The sequence below is a fragment of the Macrobrachium rosenbergii genome, chromosome 3 (assembly GCF_040412425.1).
Source record: "Macrobrachium rosenbergii isolate ZJJX-2024 chromosome 3, ASM4041242v1, whole genome shotgun sequence".
Lineage (NCBI taxonomy): Eukaryota > Metazoa > Arthropoda > Malacostraca > Decapoda > Palaemonidae > Macrobrachium > Macrobrachium rosenbergii.
Genome location: NC_089743.1, coordinates 30,931,019 through 30,950,340, shown reverse-complemented (window position 1 = coordinate 30,950,340; position 19,322 = coordinate 30,931,019). Strand labels below are relative to the sequence as shown.

The window sequence follows — 19,322 nt, the reverse complement described above, 5'->3', positions numbered from 1 at the left end:
AAATTATTATTTTAGAATCATCAACATTTTTAATATATTTATGAAAGTTGAATAAAAGTTGAGAATTTCAGTCCAAATGTTTGGTTTATTAGGCTGCCTTTGGTTATTATTATAGCTATTCATATGCAGAGTGTAATACTGGTAAGATCTATGTAGTCATAAGATTGACATCATATAGTCATGTCTGATTATATATATTACAAAAGTTTGCAGGATGCAGTTTAAAGATCTCATATCTATTGTCCTTCTAACATTAAAATGCCAACCCCAAACATCATTTTGACTGTCTTTGTGCAGGAGGTCACAGATGAATTAATGCTTAATAGATTACAACAAAGGGACCATTTATATTCCATTCTATAAGTCATATTCCATTTTTGTATATATTGATTTTGATAAATGTTCCTTATCATGTTGCCCGTTTTTCTTCATGTTTTCTGTACTGTACTGTAATTGTGAATATACTTGTTAAACTTACATCTCTACAGATCTAAAATGCTTTCAGACTCAGATAATGTACGGTTTCACATCAATACACTTTGCTAATAATCTGTACTGAAATGCTGTATTGTGGCCTGAATATGTTTTGCTTGTGCTTACATTGTCCGTTTGATATGGGCCTTTCAGTTGCTTTGCTAACTCAGTAAGTACTAAACTAAAGATATAGCACCAAAATCCTACAGGCTGTGGGAGCATAGAGTGGAGGTGTGACTCCGGGGATTGTATTTTTCGCACTGAAGTATGTAATGGCGTGCGAGAATGTTCTGATGGTTCAGACGAGAGGGATTGCCCAGGTGTGTTGTCAGGCCCGAGCCAATTAAACATTCTTGTGGATAGTGCATTCTTCAAGATGTGTAATATATGTATATTTATAATTTAAAACCTTCCTTTTAGTTGTAATTGTGTTCCTTACCTCTGTAACATACTTGACCCATTGACCGATCACTCCAATACGCACACAACATCCAGATTCCTCCAAGCCTTGCTACGAGGGCCAGTTCCGATGCAGCACAGGAGAGTGTATTGAAAATTCTCGCCTATGTGATGGCAACGATGACTGTGAGGAGGGACAAGATGAGACATTTTGCCATAGCAACTTCCCTTCTGTTACCCCTGTAATAGACCCCGAAACCCCAGGTTCGATCATCATTAACCAATTTGCTTTGTTCATGCAACCCATCTCCTAAGCGTTTTAAAAGCATTTCTGCTAGAACATCACCCACATTACTTGACAAATCTAATACTACAAGATGCTCAGCTTCATTTGCTGTTCAGCTTCCTGTCACATCATCTGAACTTTCTTTATCAGCTACACACTAACTGAGATGCCTTACAATAATGGTACTTTTCTTAGTGGTAATAACATATATTCTTTCTTTTCTTCTGCAGGGAGCATGGCAGTTGAAATAATTTGTGTGTTTAATAAAGCATGTTTTGTGTAATTTAGTGTGTGTGTATTTTTTTTTTCATAAGGTATTACTCAAACTACACCTGTCAGGAGGGCAATCGATATACAAGTTCTTGAAGGAAATTCCATTATTGTAATTATTATATCCTGCTGATGAATTTTTGGGGATCTGGACAGTGACCAATATTTTATTTATACTCTCCTAATATTATTTGAAGTTTCAGTGCTATTTGATATCATGACCCTGAAAGGTACATGAAAACTGTTAAGAATATTATTACAGGCACTCCCCAGTTAACAGCAATCTGGTTTTATGGGGCTTGTTTAGTGACGAAAATCGGCAATTTTCAGCGCCGAAAATCAGCAATTTCCGCTTAACGGCGTCGATAATTGGGTATTGGGGCCGATACATAGCTAACAGAGGCTGATAAACAAAAATTGTCACTTTTCGGCGCCGATAAGCCCCGAAAATCGCTGAAAAGGCGCCGAAATTGCCGATTTTCGGTTAGCAGCGATTTTTCGTTATCATCACACCCTCAGAATGGAACCCCCGCCAATAACCGGGGACTGTCTGTATTAAGCTTTTTGACACGTTGTGGTTTCCTTTTGTAAAATCTCACAGCAAAAGTAGCATAAGCTTTCCCAGACCACAAGACTTAGGTTTACTTTCTAATTGCCTTTTTCTAAGAGTAAGAACATTTTAACTTTGTAACATAAGTGCTTTTCGATTTTTAGGCAATAAGGGAATTTTTGTCTTCATATCTGGAACAATTATGGAAGATGGATTGAGATATGTGAATCTTATATATTTCATTATTATTATTTAGTAGGTGCTTATTTTCTTATACTTTTAGCCTTAAGCCTTTACACAGCTAGTTATTATTATCATGCTTTCATCTTTGGAAATGGAATCTTCTTCATGTGCAGCAAAGAATTTTTTTTATTATTTGGTATTTCTTCCTGTAGTTGTATGGCCTCCGGTAGCCTACTGTCTAATTAGAAAAGAATTGCATGTCTTATTATAGGCACCACACCTTATGGGGATCTGTAGTATAGCATATAAACAGAAATATATTCCTTCCTTTTCATTAGATGTAGATATAATTTACTACAGTGTTACTGTTATTGTGTGTCACTTAGATACACAGTTATCAGGGCTTTTCTAATTTGTTATTTTAAAGAAAGTTCTTAACCATTCTCAAGTGAGTCATATTTCAGAGATGTTGAGGTAACAAAGCACACCTGTATGGTATTTAAAAAGAATCAAGTACTATTCACAAGCAATACAGTGTACTTTTCAAGATATGGTTTTGTTTATCACCCATGCAGCATAATTGCAATTAATAGAAACACTATTAAACAAGATTCTTGAATGCTATTTTATGAAATTTTTTCTAGCTTGAGTGATTTTAATAATATAATAATAATAATTAGCCAGTTTATCATGTTTCAGAAGTGTTGTTTGGCCTGTAGCAAATCCTATGTATATGCCAAGAAAGCATGGTATCACTGATGAACTAAGTAACATTTTAGTCACTTACAGTGATTCAGAGTCTTAGAATTAGGGCAGCATATTTTTCTTAAATTGTATATATATATATATATATATATATATATATATATATATATATATATATATATATATATATATATATATATATATATATATATATATATATATATATATTATAAATTATAAATTTCATAGAGAGGTCATAGGGATATCAATACACTGTCAGACACAGAAGGAAATTATTCATAGACTGCTTCAATCCATAGAAAATTTTGCATAAGCTGTCCAGAATGATTTAGTGCTAAAAATTCTAATATCAGAAATCCTTCAGTTATCTGGATTAATAGAGGCAAGGACCCATCGGATAATGGGGAGTAAAAAATCTAGGGGTGTTCAAAGGCAACTCTGTACCCATCCTCACATAACTTTGTCAATACCACATACAGTAACTGTTAACACTCAAGATGCTTATAGACAATAACTATCACACTTTAAACTGAAAATTTTATGCAAAAGATAATTATCTAACTTTTTCCCTGCATTTGTAACAAAATTTACTACATAAATACACTTTCAAAAAATGCAACCACTTTTTCTCTCTCATCTCGTAAATGACACAGTTTAGTAGGCAGGTAGCCTACCTGTGTTTACCCACAGCCTACCATGGTTTTATGACCATTAGTTTATTTTTATACAGCAACTTCCTCATCAGTTGTTACTATATTGTATTACAGTCCGACCTCTTAAAACCAGCACCTTGGGACCAGGCCACTGCCAGACTGCAGAAAATCCAGGATGACAGAAATCACCCCTAAAAAGCCCCCTAAGCAAACAAAGCCTTGCCAGCTCATTCCACATACATATTGCTGTGTTATAAAAAGTAGAACTAAGCTTATGAATAATCACTGTCATTCGTTATGTTTAGTTCCTTATGGAAGTTCTGGCCTGCTCCATAAGTATCTCCTGGAAATGCTTACACTTTTGATACATTGGTGCTTAAACCACTTTTATAAGCTCACTGCTGAATTCTGATCTCGCACCTTTCAATGTTTTCCAGTGCTTCAAACTTTTCTGGGTTTCATTTTTTCCGAGAGAGAGAGAGAGAGAGAGAGAGAGAGAGAGAGAGAGAGAGAGAGAGAGAGAGAGAGAGAAAAACCTAAAAATCTGCATGAGAGAGAGAGAGAGAGAGAGAGAGAGACTCTATTGGCCCTGGTTAGGTTGTTACACTGACAGATATCCATTTGCAAAATTCAAATAATACAGTTGTATTAAGAATAATCATAATTTTAACAAACTTGTTTTACATACTGCATGCAATTATATTTCATGCATTATTTCTATACTACTGTATTGTATTATAATTTATGAACTTAGCAATCAGGCACCATTTGCATTCTGGTAATTTTTACATTCTAAAAATGATCAGCTGGTTGCATTGTACCATCATCACAGTCATTAGTTGCTAAATGAAATGCATATAGTTTTTTGTAAATTATCGAAGCTGGGTTTAAAAATACAACTTTATTTATAAATGCAGTAAATTAAATGTAGTAAATGTGTGATTTTGCCAGTATTTGATGTTGCTTTTGCCTCTTCCAAAACGTTTTGTGGCCTGCACATTATTCGTTTGTTTGGCCTCAGCTACAACTGTAAATTTAGTGGCATACTTTCATTACACTTTCCTCTCAATTGCGTGAAGGGCAAATAAAGATTTTATTTTTATTTATGGAAGTCACCATCGAAAGTTAGTGAATTTTTAACAAGTTGATAACTGTAACGCAACCTGTAATAAACGTGTGTTAATTACGGTGACTGACATTGGCAAATGGCTGTTTCTCAATTCGGCTCTTTATGTCAGTGCTTTATGTTGTTTATGCCAGTGTCTTGCATGCAGTAGTAAGTGGTTTTTATTATAATAGTAATTAATTCTTGCCTAGTGTAATCTACTGAAAATACATCTTGCACTACAGTGGACCTCCAATATTTGCAGGGGATAGGGACCACAACCACCTGCGATAGGCTGAAATCCGCGATTAGTTGGAACCCCCTCTAAAAACACGTATAACTCCCTATTTTAATAGGTCAAACACCAAAGATCCCCCCCCCACTCTAAAAATGCTTATAACTGCCTGTTTTAATAGTTCAGACACCAAATGTACCTTAAACTATCATCTTACACCAAATATACTTAAACTGTCATCTTACACCAAATATACCTTAGACTATCATCGTAAAACACCTTAATATCATTTCAAAGTCATCTTATAACATTTACCCGTAAAAATATATGGCTTATAGCTACGTGTGAAAACTAATCAAGTTCCCCCAATATTCAGGCACAACCATTATCTCTCGTACAGTATTCAAGCAGTCCCGTTTTCTTTTTACAGTACATAGGAAAAATATTTGGAATTTGCAAGTAGAGTTAAGTACATTACCGAAATATTTAAATATGCATTAAAAAAAACCATTTTATTGATATTTTGCTGTGTTTACTTTAATGTTAATATGTGAAAATTAGTAAATCATTTTTTTATTATAAAAATGTATTTAGTCATGAAAATAACATGAAAATACAGCAGTTAGTGAGAATTGCTCCACAAAAAAATCTGTGAATTAGTGAATTTTTCGTGATATATTTAGGAATACGTTCCACAGAAAAGTCCATGATTCAACTGAAGCTGCGAATGCTGAACGTGATATAACGGGTTCTCTTAATACGCAATGTACTGTATATGATGAAATCATGTTTTTGGATAAAATTTTAATTGCCTGCTACACAAAATCAGATGATACATAAGTATTCATTGGAATTAAACTGTGCTTGCGTATTTACGGAGCAAGCATCAGTTCTGAAAAAAAAAAAAAAAAAACTGAAACAACTTGTTACACCACTCTCGGAGCTGCTCAAGGACCAGTGGCAGCTGATTCAAAAACATCCTGGAGTATGGGAGTTGCCAGACCACAGAGTGCTGGATTTAAGAGGTTGGACTGCACCATACTTGAGATACAAAATGTGTATATCTGAACTGTTGACCAAGGCTAGCATGGGTGCTACACTTGCAGGATACATTTGCATAAGTCAAATAGGCTGTGACAGCTGTATTTAAGATAAAGGTACAATTTGCGGATTTCTCTACAGAACACATACTGTATACACATTATTCTCAGAAAATTCATCCATTCACAGTATTTTTCACTGAGCAGTATTGACTAATTACTGTATTTCCATATAATTTTCATGACTAAATGCACTTTTTGTGATAAAACTATTAAAATACTTAGGTATAAGCATTTTTAGATTTTTTTTTGTTTGAACTATCAAATAGGCAGTTCTAAGTGTTTTTGAGAGGTTTTAAGTGTTTGCGGGGGGGTGGGGGGCGTAGTATGCATCCCCCGCGAATACGGGGGTTTAACTGTAATGGTAATGAAACTGTTGTCTTGCTTACAGAATCTATTTATACTGTATTATCTTATATCATTATCATAATATGTATAAAAAAGCACCAACCATCTGTCTGCCATTTGTAATGTATACATTCTCATTATCAGCTGATTGAGCCTACTAGGGAAAGATGTTCATGATGCCATCCAGTGAGTGCGTGCATATATACATGCATGTTGCCATTGTTTTGCTTTTCTTGATTTACTGTGCCTAATTTCATTACAAGTTTAGTTAACTCAGTATGATTATCACACAAATCATAACAGTACACAAGAGAATGCTTTACCATTGTTGATATTTCATCTCTAATCACTGTTGAAATGTTTAAAATGTAAATTTCATATGGAGGCAAGCCACCACCAAACAAGCTGTAGCAAGTTCATAGTTGACAATGAATGAGTGTTTGCATACATATGTACCCTACTCACATGATTGCATTTATCTTTTGGTTTGTAAAGATAAAAAATGAGAAGATGCAGTAAAAAATATACTGCAGTGTAAATTAGAACACTGTAGCATAAAATATAAATAAAATAGTGAAGGAGTGTGTGTGTTACTGTACTTAGGCTTCATTGTAAATACTTAGGTTCTATGTAAACATGCCTCAGTTATTCTCTCTCTCTCTCTCTCTCTCTCTCTCTCTCTCTCTCTCTCTCTCTCTCTCTCTCTCTCTCTCTCTCTCTCTCTCTCTCTACCGCGTCTCAGTACTGTACATATCCTTTGATAAAATATGAGTTACTGTATCATAAACAAAAAAACACAAAACCAAACAAACTCTAGGAAGTTCACTACGCCAACCAGCAAGTGCGCGCAGATGTACGTACATGTTAACATTTATTTTGCTTTGCTTGATTTACTGTACCCTATATTTCATTACAAGTCTGATTGACTCCGAGTATGATTATCATGCATATCATAACAGTACACAAGAGAATATTTTATCACTGTTGGTATTTCATTTCTAATCACCGTGAAAATATTTAAAATGTGAATTTTATATGTAGGCAAGACAATATCAAACAGGCTATAGCAAGTTCACCCATGCCACGGAGTGAATGTTGCCACTGTATTTTTATTTATTTACTTTTTTATTTTTGCTTTGCTCAATTTATTTTACAATATTTCATTACAATTTTAGTTTACTGTAAGTATGATTATCACACATATCATAACAGTGCACAAGAGAATATTTTATTGTTGATATCTTATCTCGGCTGTTCTCTCTCTCTCTCTCTCTCTCTCTCTCTCTCTCTCTCTCTCTCTCTCTCTCTCTCTCTCTCTCTCTCTCTCTCTCTCTCTCTCTCATATCTTAGTACTTTACATATCTTTTAATAAAATGTGAATTACTGTATCATAAACATAAAACACAAAACCAAACAAGCTCTGTCAAGTCAGGTCTACCTAGCCCTCTTTGTTAGTGCAGTGGCCTTAATATGTTGATGGGTTTCAATAATACATCCAGATAAAAAAGTTCCTTTATTCTGGAAGACAGAGACTGTACACAAAACTACAAAAGGTTGGCGTGAGCGACTCAACAACAAAAGGCATTATGGGAAAAAGGCAAATGAAAGCACATAAGCGTATTATAATTGAAGGAGCGTTATATTTATCAGATTTTGAAAATAATAAAAGTTTACTTTCCTAACACCCCTCATAAACTTTAATTCTATTTCAGTGGTAAATCTCAAAAAGAACTCGTATCCAATGGACAAACATTACAAAAGTATAAAAGCAGCACGTATAAAAGATTGTGTATATCATAATCAGCATAAATTCAGTAAAGCAATAATCAGGCTCAGCACAAGTCATGACATATATCAGGCTTCCTACAATATTTCTATACAGTGCACAGTCATTCCAGTTTCTACCTGATTGCTCTAAACCATACAAAGATTGATTCCATTTCCAAACTAATTGATCACCTTTCTTGCTTGTCTCAATATAACTCATAGGCAGTTGAACAAAGATTTCACCATCAGTACTGGAATTATGATATGCACTTTTGAAATCAATGCAATGTACTTCAGAAACTTGACAACAGTAATGAACAGAATAACCCAATAAATCAACCTCAGTGAGGTCAACATTGTCTTTCAGGTACCTCAGAGCTCATCGCTCTCTCTCTCTGGATACCGGGATGCACCCTTTTCCTGACCAGTTTGAAGGTTACTGGGTCAATTTCATTTGAAGACCTTTCTTCCCGATTATTATCAACAGGGATACCCTCATTATATTCATCATCTTTACTGTCTGAATTATGATTACCCATTCTCTGATTCTTAATTTTATCAGTGAAATAAACTAACCTAACTTTTCCTAAATTGTCAGTTTCAGGGTAATAAACAAGATAAGTGGGGCTTAAGGGGTCATAACCGAGAAATATTCGCTCATCACTTCTTGGGTCAAGCTTTTTCTTCTCTTCAATATAAGCTTAACATTGGAAACCAAAAAATATGCATATTTTCTAGTTTTGGTTTCTTAGACATCAACATTTCAAATGGGGTTTTACCTACTCTAGGGCTGTAACACCTGTTTCTTATATAAGCAGCAGCACTAACAGCATAATTCCAAAGAAATTTTGGTAACCTAGCCTCAATAAGAAGACATCTAGCCATTTCAAACAATGTATGCCACATTTTGGTGGGTGAATGTGGAGAAGAAAACTCCTGCTTTATCTTATTATCAACAAGAAAATCTTTAAACTCTGAGGAAGTAAACTCAGCTCCATTGTCACATCTTAATCTTTTGACAACACCAAAAGAACTTGTATCAGCAAGAAAGTTCCTAGTTGTTTTAAGAGCATCACTTATATTTTTCAAGAATAGACAAAACTATCCCTGAATGATCATCTACAAATACAATACAATATGTAGACTTTTCCCTTGACTCAACACTCATAGGTCCAGCTAGATCACAATGAACAAATTCCAATCTATTTTTAGCTCTTTCATCTGGTACCCTATTCCTAGACAAATGCATTTTCCCTTCATGAGAAGTTTCAAAGTCAAAATTACTTTTATCACTTATTTTCATATCTTCAGTATTACTTTCTAATTCCAGAATATCTGTCACATTACAGTGCCCCAAAACCTAATGCCATTCTTCTAAAGAACGAGACTTATGTGAATTGACATTATTCAGATAATATAGCTTGTCGTTCTTATTTATTTGAAAAGAGACACCACTTGGACTTTTCACTTCTGCAGATTTAGGAGTAAAAATTACACTAGCGCCCTTACTAACAGCTGCTTGAACAGAGAAAATATTTTGTTTAAAAGTTTGAATATAAAGAGCATTACCAAGAGTTACATTCCTTTTGGTGCCATTTTTATCATGAACAATTTCAATCTTCCCTTTGCCTGCAACAATATTATTACACTGCGAGTTCAGTCATATGCTTAGTAGCATCAAAATTCTTATCAAAACTCTTAAACTTGACTTATCTTTAATTATATGAGCTATTGCACCACAATCTACAAGAATATTACTCTCATCAAGATCATTAACTACAGGGCAATTTATCTTGAAACAGAAATCTTCATCACGCTCACTAGTAGGCTTAGGCCTACTTGGATTTCACTGCAGTATTCTTTCTATGCTCATTCAAGTTGTGAGTAGTGGATCTACTTTCTCTACACCATTTACTTTAATTTATCTTGGATTCACACTCGTGGGATTTGTGGCCTAGCGTACTACAGGTATAATACATCACTGATGAACTAGACCTAACAGTATTCCTGCCTTTAGGATTCTCCTTGGACTTCACCTTAAGGACTTCATCACTCTTTTCAGTGTGTTCACCATGCTTCTCTGGCATTCTTCATAACTTCTAAGAAGGGATTTAAATTCCAAACACAATGGTTCACTTTACTTGTGCATCACAACAGTGCTAAATGAAGTAAACTTCTCCGGTAGACCTTTTAAAACCATGGCAGTGAGTAGGCTATCACTGATGGTTTCACCAGCTGACTTCAGTGACGTAGCAGCAGATTCGACATGTAGAACATAACCATCACACCCTTGTTATTGTTCATTTTTAGGGACGTCAGTTCCATGTATAACGAAATTATCCTTAGTTTCGTCTTACCTTGGTAATGGTCTCGTGGAATCTCTGATGCTTTTCTTCCATCGTCAACTACATCTCTCATAACCAATTTGAGACTTTTATCATCTAGAACCTGCACCAATTCGGTGAATACCTCGGCATTCTTCTCGGTGAATCGGCTGTCTTGGCATCGGTGTCGCTTAGGGTAAGCTTCCTTAGTCTCAGATGGGATAAAAATTTTATCTCCCACAGATCATACTTTTCTTCATCACCATCAAAATATAGGTGCTTCTTTGAACTGCTGGGCCCATAACCTGTTAGTGCAGTGGCCATAATATGATGGTGGGTTTCAATAATACATCCAGACAAAAAGTTCATTTATTCAGGAAGACAGACAGCACACACAACTACAAAAAGTTGGCGGGAGCAACTAAACAACAAAAGGCATATGGGAAAAAGACAAATGAAAACGCATAAGTGTATCGTAATTGAAGGAGTGTTATATTCATCAAAATCCAACACTGCATCCCCAACCCTTCCAGCCATAGCAACTGCTCCCCAGCTCCACCAACATTCCAAAACAACACCTTCTCTGACCCCTCTATACACAGCCTTACTGCCCCTCCTCCCCAATGGCACCAAGCCATCCCAAACCCCCACCATGGAACCTTCTTGAGGCCTCTCCCACCCGCCAAAACCCTTTCTGAGTTAGTCTGGGTTTAGGCAGTGTTACCACCTAAGGGTGGTTTTTTTTAAATTTTAAGAAATTTATGTATATCATATATATTTGAGGCCTTGATACCTGGTCCGGATGTGTCTGATAATGGCAGTTCAGATAATTGAGGGATTACTATAATAGAATTACACCTTTAAATAATCACTTCTTTCTTGGGACTGGACAGCATAAAATTTTGAGAGATAGGGTCATTAAATCTCATTCTTTTTTTTTTAAAGACCCAGTTTCCACTGTTTTAATTCATCTATCTTTACTATTAAGTAGTTTTTTTGGCTTTGAATTTTTATATTACACCTGATAATTATTTATAATTTTCCTGTTAGCCTGTTAGCAGTGAAAATTTGCTGATGTATTTATTAACTGATGTTTTAAAATTGAAATTTGTCAAATCTCTTGAAATGATCGTAAGAACTGTTTTAGAACTTGTGAAGTGAGTTTCATATTGTACACAAAGAGCAGGCCCCCCCTATAATTAAATTAATATAGATGAAACTCGATAAGTATGTAATGTCAGTGAGAGTTAGTAAACTTCACCTAATATATTCTGATTGCCTCTATGTGTAATTCTGAAATTGAATAAGTGCTTTTAATTAAGAATACAATCAAATCAAATATATTTGAGATTCAAAATTTAGGTCTGTTAAATGCAATATTCAAATTTATTAAATAAAAGAGACATTAAGTGATCAGGTAATATGTTAAGGTTATTGCTCATGATTCAGCAATTTTATATTTTTAGTAAAACCTTGTAAAAATCCGTTTAAGAACCATTGAGGTCAGTTTGTGGTTTTACCAGTTCTTCAAACCCAGTGGAAAGGAGAATTTACACAAGGAGACGTGATAGGAAATTGATATGCGAGAATTAATACATAACTTTTCCGTGAATGTATTATGCTTAGAGAATTGTCTATATCAGCTTTTTTCTTTTTGTAATTTTTGTGACTTTGTAACTTTGAAAATAGATTGTTACTACTGTATGATCATTTAGGTCAAATAAATAGGGTGTCAGATTGAACCTTGTAAAGGTACATGGATAATAATAATAATAATAATAACAATAATAATAATTATAATAATAATACAGGGAAAACAAGTAAAATTTACTGTGGTGAATTTAATTTCAGTATTTCATTGAATGTTTCTTTAAAAAATTCTTAATTTTTTATGCTATGTGTACTTTCTTTAATATATAATTTTTATCCACTCATTTTTTTATTAGCTTTTGCAGGAGTGTCATTGATGTGGGATCTGTTAAATTATTTGTAATTATTAGTATATGTGTATGTATAAGATTAACAATTTTCTTTTTTCTCTTTACATTTTCCTCGAGTTCTTAATATTGCAAATGAAATAGTTATCTTGTTTCCAGCTTAATAATATGTGTGAAACACTCTCTCATTAAGTGGTTTTGTTGAACTTTTGCTTACAGTTGACCAATGTACTTCAAGTGAGTTTACCTGTGGCTCTGGAGAGTGTATATCATCCAATGTAGTATGTGATGGGCGCTTTGACTGCACTGATGGGTCTGACGAAAGGGAAAATTGTGGTGTGTTATTTGTGTTGTTCTTTACTGTACATTCTTCTACCCCTTTCATCTTTATTTCAGTGATTATTTTTTCTACATTTTCATTACTGACTTATTAAAGGTATATCATTATCTATTAGCTTTAGGGCACCATATTTCATAGCTTAAATCCACCTGAGATAGAGCAAACTCTTGTTATGGTACTACAAGTATTACAGCTTCATTGGGTCTTTAATCTATTGATCATGGGTGTTTTTATTCCCATTTCTTATATCTTTCAAGACTGCACTTTCATTTCTTTTTGCCCAACAGTGATAAATGGGATACTGACATGACCAAATATGAGGTAATCATTTTCACCAGTTATATTTCTTTTGAATTAAAGTTTGCAGTGAAAAATAGAAAGAATTTTATGGATTAGAATTTTATTTAGTGTAATTAAAATTATGGCAATCAGGTTCCTGGTTATCTATGGTAGGGCGTACCATTATAGTAATAGAGAATGGATAAGTCAATATTCTTACCTCTCTCAAGGCTGGCACCAAGGGGCTCTTTTGATATATGTTCATTCCTATATACTGTACACAGTGTATACTTCTCCTTACACACCTACATGATGTGTTCATATAAGCATTAATTGACAAATGTTAATCCACAAATGTTTTTTAATATCCAATTCGCTATACTGTACCGTGAGAATAACTTACACTCAAGGGGAATTACAGTTGATAAACCATGGTCTGGTTTAGAGATAATGATAGAACTTCTTAGAACTTGACGATTCAAGAAACTGAAAATGAAGAATCTGAGGTAATTTCTTTCAAGATTTACCATTTACTGTTAATTGAAACTAGGGAAATTGGAAAATGTCTTTTGCTTTAGGATTTTATTGCATTCTCTTCATCTGAGAACAGTGATGTGAGGGATTTCCACAAATATTCATGAGTCAAATAAATGTGACCAACTCAGAGATGAAGTAGAATTACTGTGGTGTAGAGTTGTTTTTGAATGAAGAATGCCACATCATGTATTTGTTTCAGTGGTTTAGCCCTTTTTTATTTTATTCATTTGACGAAACCTTCCTTTTATTCATGATGGATATCAGTGTTACTAAGAAATTGTCTTTAAGAACTGTTGTTTGATTTGGACAGTGAATGCAGCTTTGACTGCTTTGTCAGTTGACTTCATATCCCATAATTTTTTTATGACAGGGATTCAGCATAATTATATGTCTCATATTTTGAGATTATTATTCACCCTATTATACTAGGATTAATTATGATTGTGCTTATAGAGTGACTATAGATAGTTATTTTTGTGATGTTAGCAGGCTTGAAGTAAACAAGACTACAGGTATTGACAAAGTCACTGGAGCTGTTTCTATAATGGCTTTGTCAAATGTAACTTTTCATGCAACTAGTTGTTCATCAATTTTTTTTACTAAAAATGTAACAGTAGCAAATGAAAATCACAAACCAAAATATAGTTATGGAGTTCTTTGTTTAAAGAAGAATACCATTATAAAATAATTTGGTCTTGTTCTTAAGTTAGCACATGTTTTGTCAGTGTACAGTTAAAGAATGTCACATGCTGCATTATCTTAATGTAGAGAAAGTAATTTTATTTCAATAATAGTTATAGGAAGTTTATGGGAAGTTTTTTTTATAAGATGAAATAAGATTATAATTATACTCTATTTGATGGCATATAAGATGTATGGACATATTGAACACACCTTCATTTCACTATGGCATACCCAGGGAAAATGTTTTTTGTATACAGGTTTACAATCCCTTATCCAATAGTCTAAAAATAAAAAAGCTCTAAAAACAGATTTTTATTTTTTGTGGAGGATAGAGCATCAATCATAAGGTCCATTCAGCGTGCCAACAGCTGAACTAAGTCACCCTAAGTCACTTGAGTGTGACATGGCGAGCAGAATGTGTGTATGTATGCATGTGTATATGTGTTTAAACTGTTGGCCTGAGTTAGCTGTTAAACTTACAGTATCGTCTTGCAAAAGTCAGATAGTACAGTTGTATTTAAAATAATGCAAATTTAAATAAAACTTATTTTACTTACTGTACCCAATTATCTTTCTTGTATTATCATATCACATGAAATAAGAACATTGCAGTCATATGCCATTTGCTTTCTGGTAATGTATACATTCTCAAAATTGTTCAGCTGATTGAGTTTTACTGATGTCATTATTGCCTTGTGTTGCCAAGTGATAGCTGATGGAGTACTATTAATATTCTCACTGCCATTACTGTAGTTGCTAAATGAAACAATTTGGAGATATTTTTTTGTTAATTAAGAAGGCAGGGTTAAAAAATGCAGCTTACCTTTATTCATAAATGCAGTAAATTTTAAACAAAGTACTGTAAAAGGTGTGATTTCATCAACTGCAAATGCTGCTTTACTTTTCACAAGATGTTTTGCATCCAACTTGATATTCGTTTCACTTGCAACCTGCAACTTAAATGTCGTAAGACCTTGTCCATTGCATGAATAATGAATAAAAATGTATTTGTTTTATATTTAGGTATGAAAGTTACCATTGAAAATGGGCAAGTTTCTGACAAGTTGAATGTGTAATAGTTTTTAACAGTAAATGTGTAATAGTTATGATAGTTAACATTGGCAAACAGCTGTTTCTCAGTTTGGTTGTTTATGCCATTATTTGATATTGTTTACACTAGTGTTTTGCATGAAAAATCAAGTTGTTAATTAACCCTTAAACGCCGAGCCTCTATTTACCAAAACGTCTCCCGTATGCTGGCTGCGTTCAGGAGTTAGCGCCAAGCCGAAAAAAGTTTTTTCAAAAATCACAGCACGCTTTAGTTTTTAAGATTGAGTTCATTTTTGGCTCCTTTTTTTGTCACTGCCTGAAGTTTAGTATGCAACCATCAGAAATGAAAAAATATCATTATCATATATAAATATTGAAATATATGACAGCACAAAAAAATGTTCATATATAATTTTATACAAATCGCGCTGTAAGCAAAACGGTTAAAGCTAACGGATTATTTTTTTCTTTGTATTGTACACTAAATTGCGATGATTTTGGTATATAACAAATTGTAAAACGATCAAAGCAACACAGAGAAAATATTATCACAATATGATGCATGAATTTTGAACGCTGGATGTAAAATAATGTTTTTTCAAAAATTCACCATAAATCGAAATATTGTGCTAGAGACTTCCGTTTGTTGAAAAATGAAGCTAATTGATTGAATATTACTAGACTGTAAGTGTTTTAGCTTAAATTGCAGTTTTCGACCATTTCGGTCGAGTTAAAGTTGACCAAGGTCAAATTTTTTCTATTTATCGTAATTTATATGAAAATATTTCAAAACTGATGAAAGCTACAACCATGAGTTATTTTCTGTTGTATTGTACATAAAATTGCGCACATTTTCATATATAAAAGTTTATGTAACGACTAATATAAAACGGTGCAAACATTGCAACAACGTGACGAAAGAATTTCTGAGATGTTCGGCCGAGTTACCACGCGGACGTAAGGAAAATGTTTTTTTCAAAAATTCACCATAAATCGAAATAATGTGCTAGAGACTTCCAATTTATTGCAAAATAAAGGTAAATGATTGAATATTACTAGAATGTAAGAGTTTTAGCTTACAATTGCATTTTTCGACCATTTCGGTTGAGTTAAAGTTGACTGAAGGTTGAAATTTTGGCAGTTATCGTGATTTATGTGAAAATATTTCAAAAGTGATAAAAGCTACAACCATGAATTATTTTCTGTTGTATTCTACATGAAATTGCACACATTTTCATATATAAAAGTTTATGTAACGACTAATGTAAAACGATGCAAACATTACAACAACGTGACGAAAGAATTTCTGAGATGTTCAGCCGAGTTACTGCGCGCAGACGTAAGGAAAAAGTTTTTTTTTTTTTCAGAAATTCACCATAAATCGAAATATTGTGCTAGAGACTTCCAGTTTGTTGCAAAATGAAGGTACATGATTGAATATTACTAGAATGTAAGAGTTTTAGCTTATAATTGCGTTTTTTTACCATTTTGGTCGAGTTAAAGTTGACCGAAGGTTGAAATTTTGGCAGTTATCGTGATTCATATGAAAATATTTCCAAACTGATAAAAGCTACAATCATGAGTTATTTTCTGTTGTATTCTACATGAAATTGTGCACATTTCCATATATAAAACTTTATGTAACGACTAATATAAAATGGTGCAAACATTACGACAACGTGATGAAAGAATTTCTGGCGCGGACGTAAGGAAAAAGTTTTTTCAAAAATTCATCATAAATCGAAATATTGTGCTAGAGACTTCCAATTTGTTGCAAAATGAAGGTAAATGATTGAATATTACTAGAATGTAAGAGTTTTAGCTTACAATTGCGTTTTTTTTACCATTTCGGTCGAGTTAAGGTTGACCAAGGTTGAAATTTTGGCAGTTATCGAGATTTATATGAAAATATTTCCAAACTGATAAAAGCTACAACCATGGGTTGTATTTTGTTGTATTTTACATGAAATTGCACACATTTTCATATATAAAACTTTATGTAATGGCTAATATAAAACAGTGCAAAAATTACAACAAAATGACGAAAGAATTTCTGAAATTTTCGGCAGAGTTACTGCGCGGATGTAAGGAAAAAGTTTTTTTTAAAAATTCACCATAAATCAAAATATTGTGCTAGAGACTTCCAATTTGTTGCAAAATGAAGGTAAATGATTAAATATTACTAGAATGTAAGAGTTTTAGCTTACAATTGCGTTTTTCGACCATTTCGGTCGAGTCAAAGTTGACCAAAGGTTGAAATTTTTTGTAGTCGACGTACGGTACGCCCACTTGGCACCCAACAGAGAATTTTAGTCGACGTATGATACGTCCAGTAGGCGTTTAAGGGTTAAAAGAAATAATAATGAATTATTAGACAACCTATAAGTTTGGTAAACCTGGCAGAATGTATGACAATGTGCACTTAGCCTTTCCAACATGTGATTCTAGGCCTAAAAATTAGTCTAAAGCTATATACATTATCAATGTTATCGACTAAAACTCAGTGATGGGTATGTATCTTTCTTCTGGAGGTGCCAGTTATTTATATATAGCAGTGTGTTGAGGCATATTTCAGTATGATAAACTTCGATGGTGTTTGTTTATGATAATCCTATTGACCATACCATTAATAATAATAGGGTAAATAATAATTTTAATAAAATAATATTTCATTATTTAAGTAAATGATGTTATGGAGTCAGTAAAGTTACTACTGACCATATGGGATAAAATTAGCCTATTTTGAGGGTAACAGTAGCCTACAGGAGGCATCACCTTTGCATATAAGACCCAGTGGTGATTTTTTTAGCAATTTTTTTTTTCAAAGTGCAGCTTAAAATTTGAGTTGTACGTCACTGATACCCAAGGCTTCCTTGTGTAGAGCATATAGAATTTTCTAGTTCATCCATATATTGCCTTAGTGGGTTACCTGGCTGCATGGGGATGAGATACCTCTGTTGGTGAATTTGGTTCTCAGAAAGTGCACTTGGAACAATATCCCCCACCTCACCTCAAGTTTGGACAAACTTTACTGAAAATACACTGTTTGGGTGTCAGGTCCCATGAACATATTAGAAATTCGTTAGTAAATTACTCTGGAAATGTAATGATTTTTTATTCAAAATTAAAGTTTTACTCTATTCTCAGTGCTCCTTGCTTATAATTCAGACATTTTATTAAGCTAATTTAAGTCCTCTGAATATGCATGTATTCATATATTGAAACACAATAACAACATAAATTTGCTTAAGGTAATTGGCAGTTAATACTAATTTCTGGTGACAAGTTTTATCATGGTGGTTTGTGCTACATTTACGTAATACTGTATGTGCTTTTCTTGAAATCCTCTACATAAACTCAAAAATCAGTTACAGCAGATCCAGTTGTAACGCCTCGACAAGAATCTTGCACTGTGGACCAGTTTAAATGTAGAAATGGGTTTTGCATTGACCAATATCAACTTTGTGATGGCCGACAAGACTGCAGTGATGGATCTGATGAAGATAACTGTGGACCTAGTGTGTACCTGCTAGTTCTGTTTTGTAACTATATTAGTATAGAGGTCAATAGGATACTATTTTTCAGCGCCTTGCTTGATACACTGTAGGTGATAACAAAGGTTCTTTGTAACATACCTTTGGCCACAATTGCATTACCACCTTCCTTTTACTATTCATTTATTCCTAATGCTCTCTCACTTATCTTATTCCTTTATCCTGCCTAGCCCCTTTTCATTTTTCACTTGAAGAATAAATCCCTCATTCAAGTCCTAGGAGTGTCCAGCAGTGTGACTTGGGAAGCTTTACTAAACTGCTCAATAATTCTCTCTCTCTCTCTCTCTCTCTCTCTCTCTCTCTCTCTCTCTCTCTCTCTCTCTCTCTCTCTCTCTCTGTGCTTTGAATTGTTTGAATGATTTTAGGTTTGTGACAGGTTGAGAGGTTGCATGTTGTCTTACTCTTATTAATAATTATTCACTTTAATGTTCATTCACTTCTTGCAAAAGTGAAGTAGCAAGATGGTTGAAAAATTCCATGCAGTTACTTAGGAAAAAAAGTGGAAGAAAATGTAAGTTGGG

The 19,322-nt window shown here is 33.7% G+C and overlaps 1 protein-coding gene across 1 annotated transcript in view; it reads left to right on the top strand.

Annotated features, from left to right (window-relative positions):
• trol (terribly reduced optic lobes) overlaps positions 1-19,322 on the top strand; it is a 1,293,721-nt gene that overhangs the window by 860,251 nt on the left and 414,148 nt on the right. The window contains exons 55-58 of the mRNA XM_067129897.1: positions 684-794; positions 970-1,137; positions 12,577-12,693; positions 18,616-18,765. Coding sequence (XP_066985998.1) covers positions 684-794; positions 970-1,137; positions 12,577-12,693; positions 18,616-18,765 — 546 coding nt within the window. The remainder of the gene's footprint in view (positions 1-683; positions 795-969; positions 1,138-12,576; positions 12,694-18,615; positions 18,766-19,322) is intronic.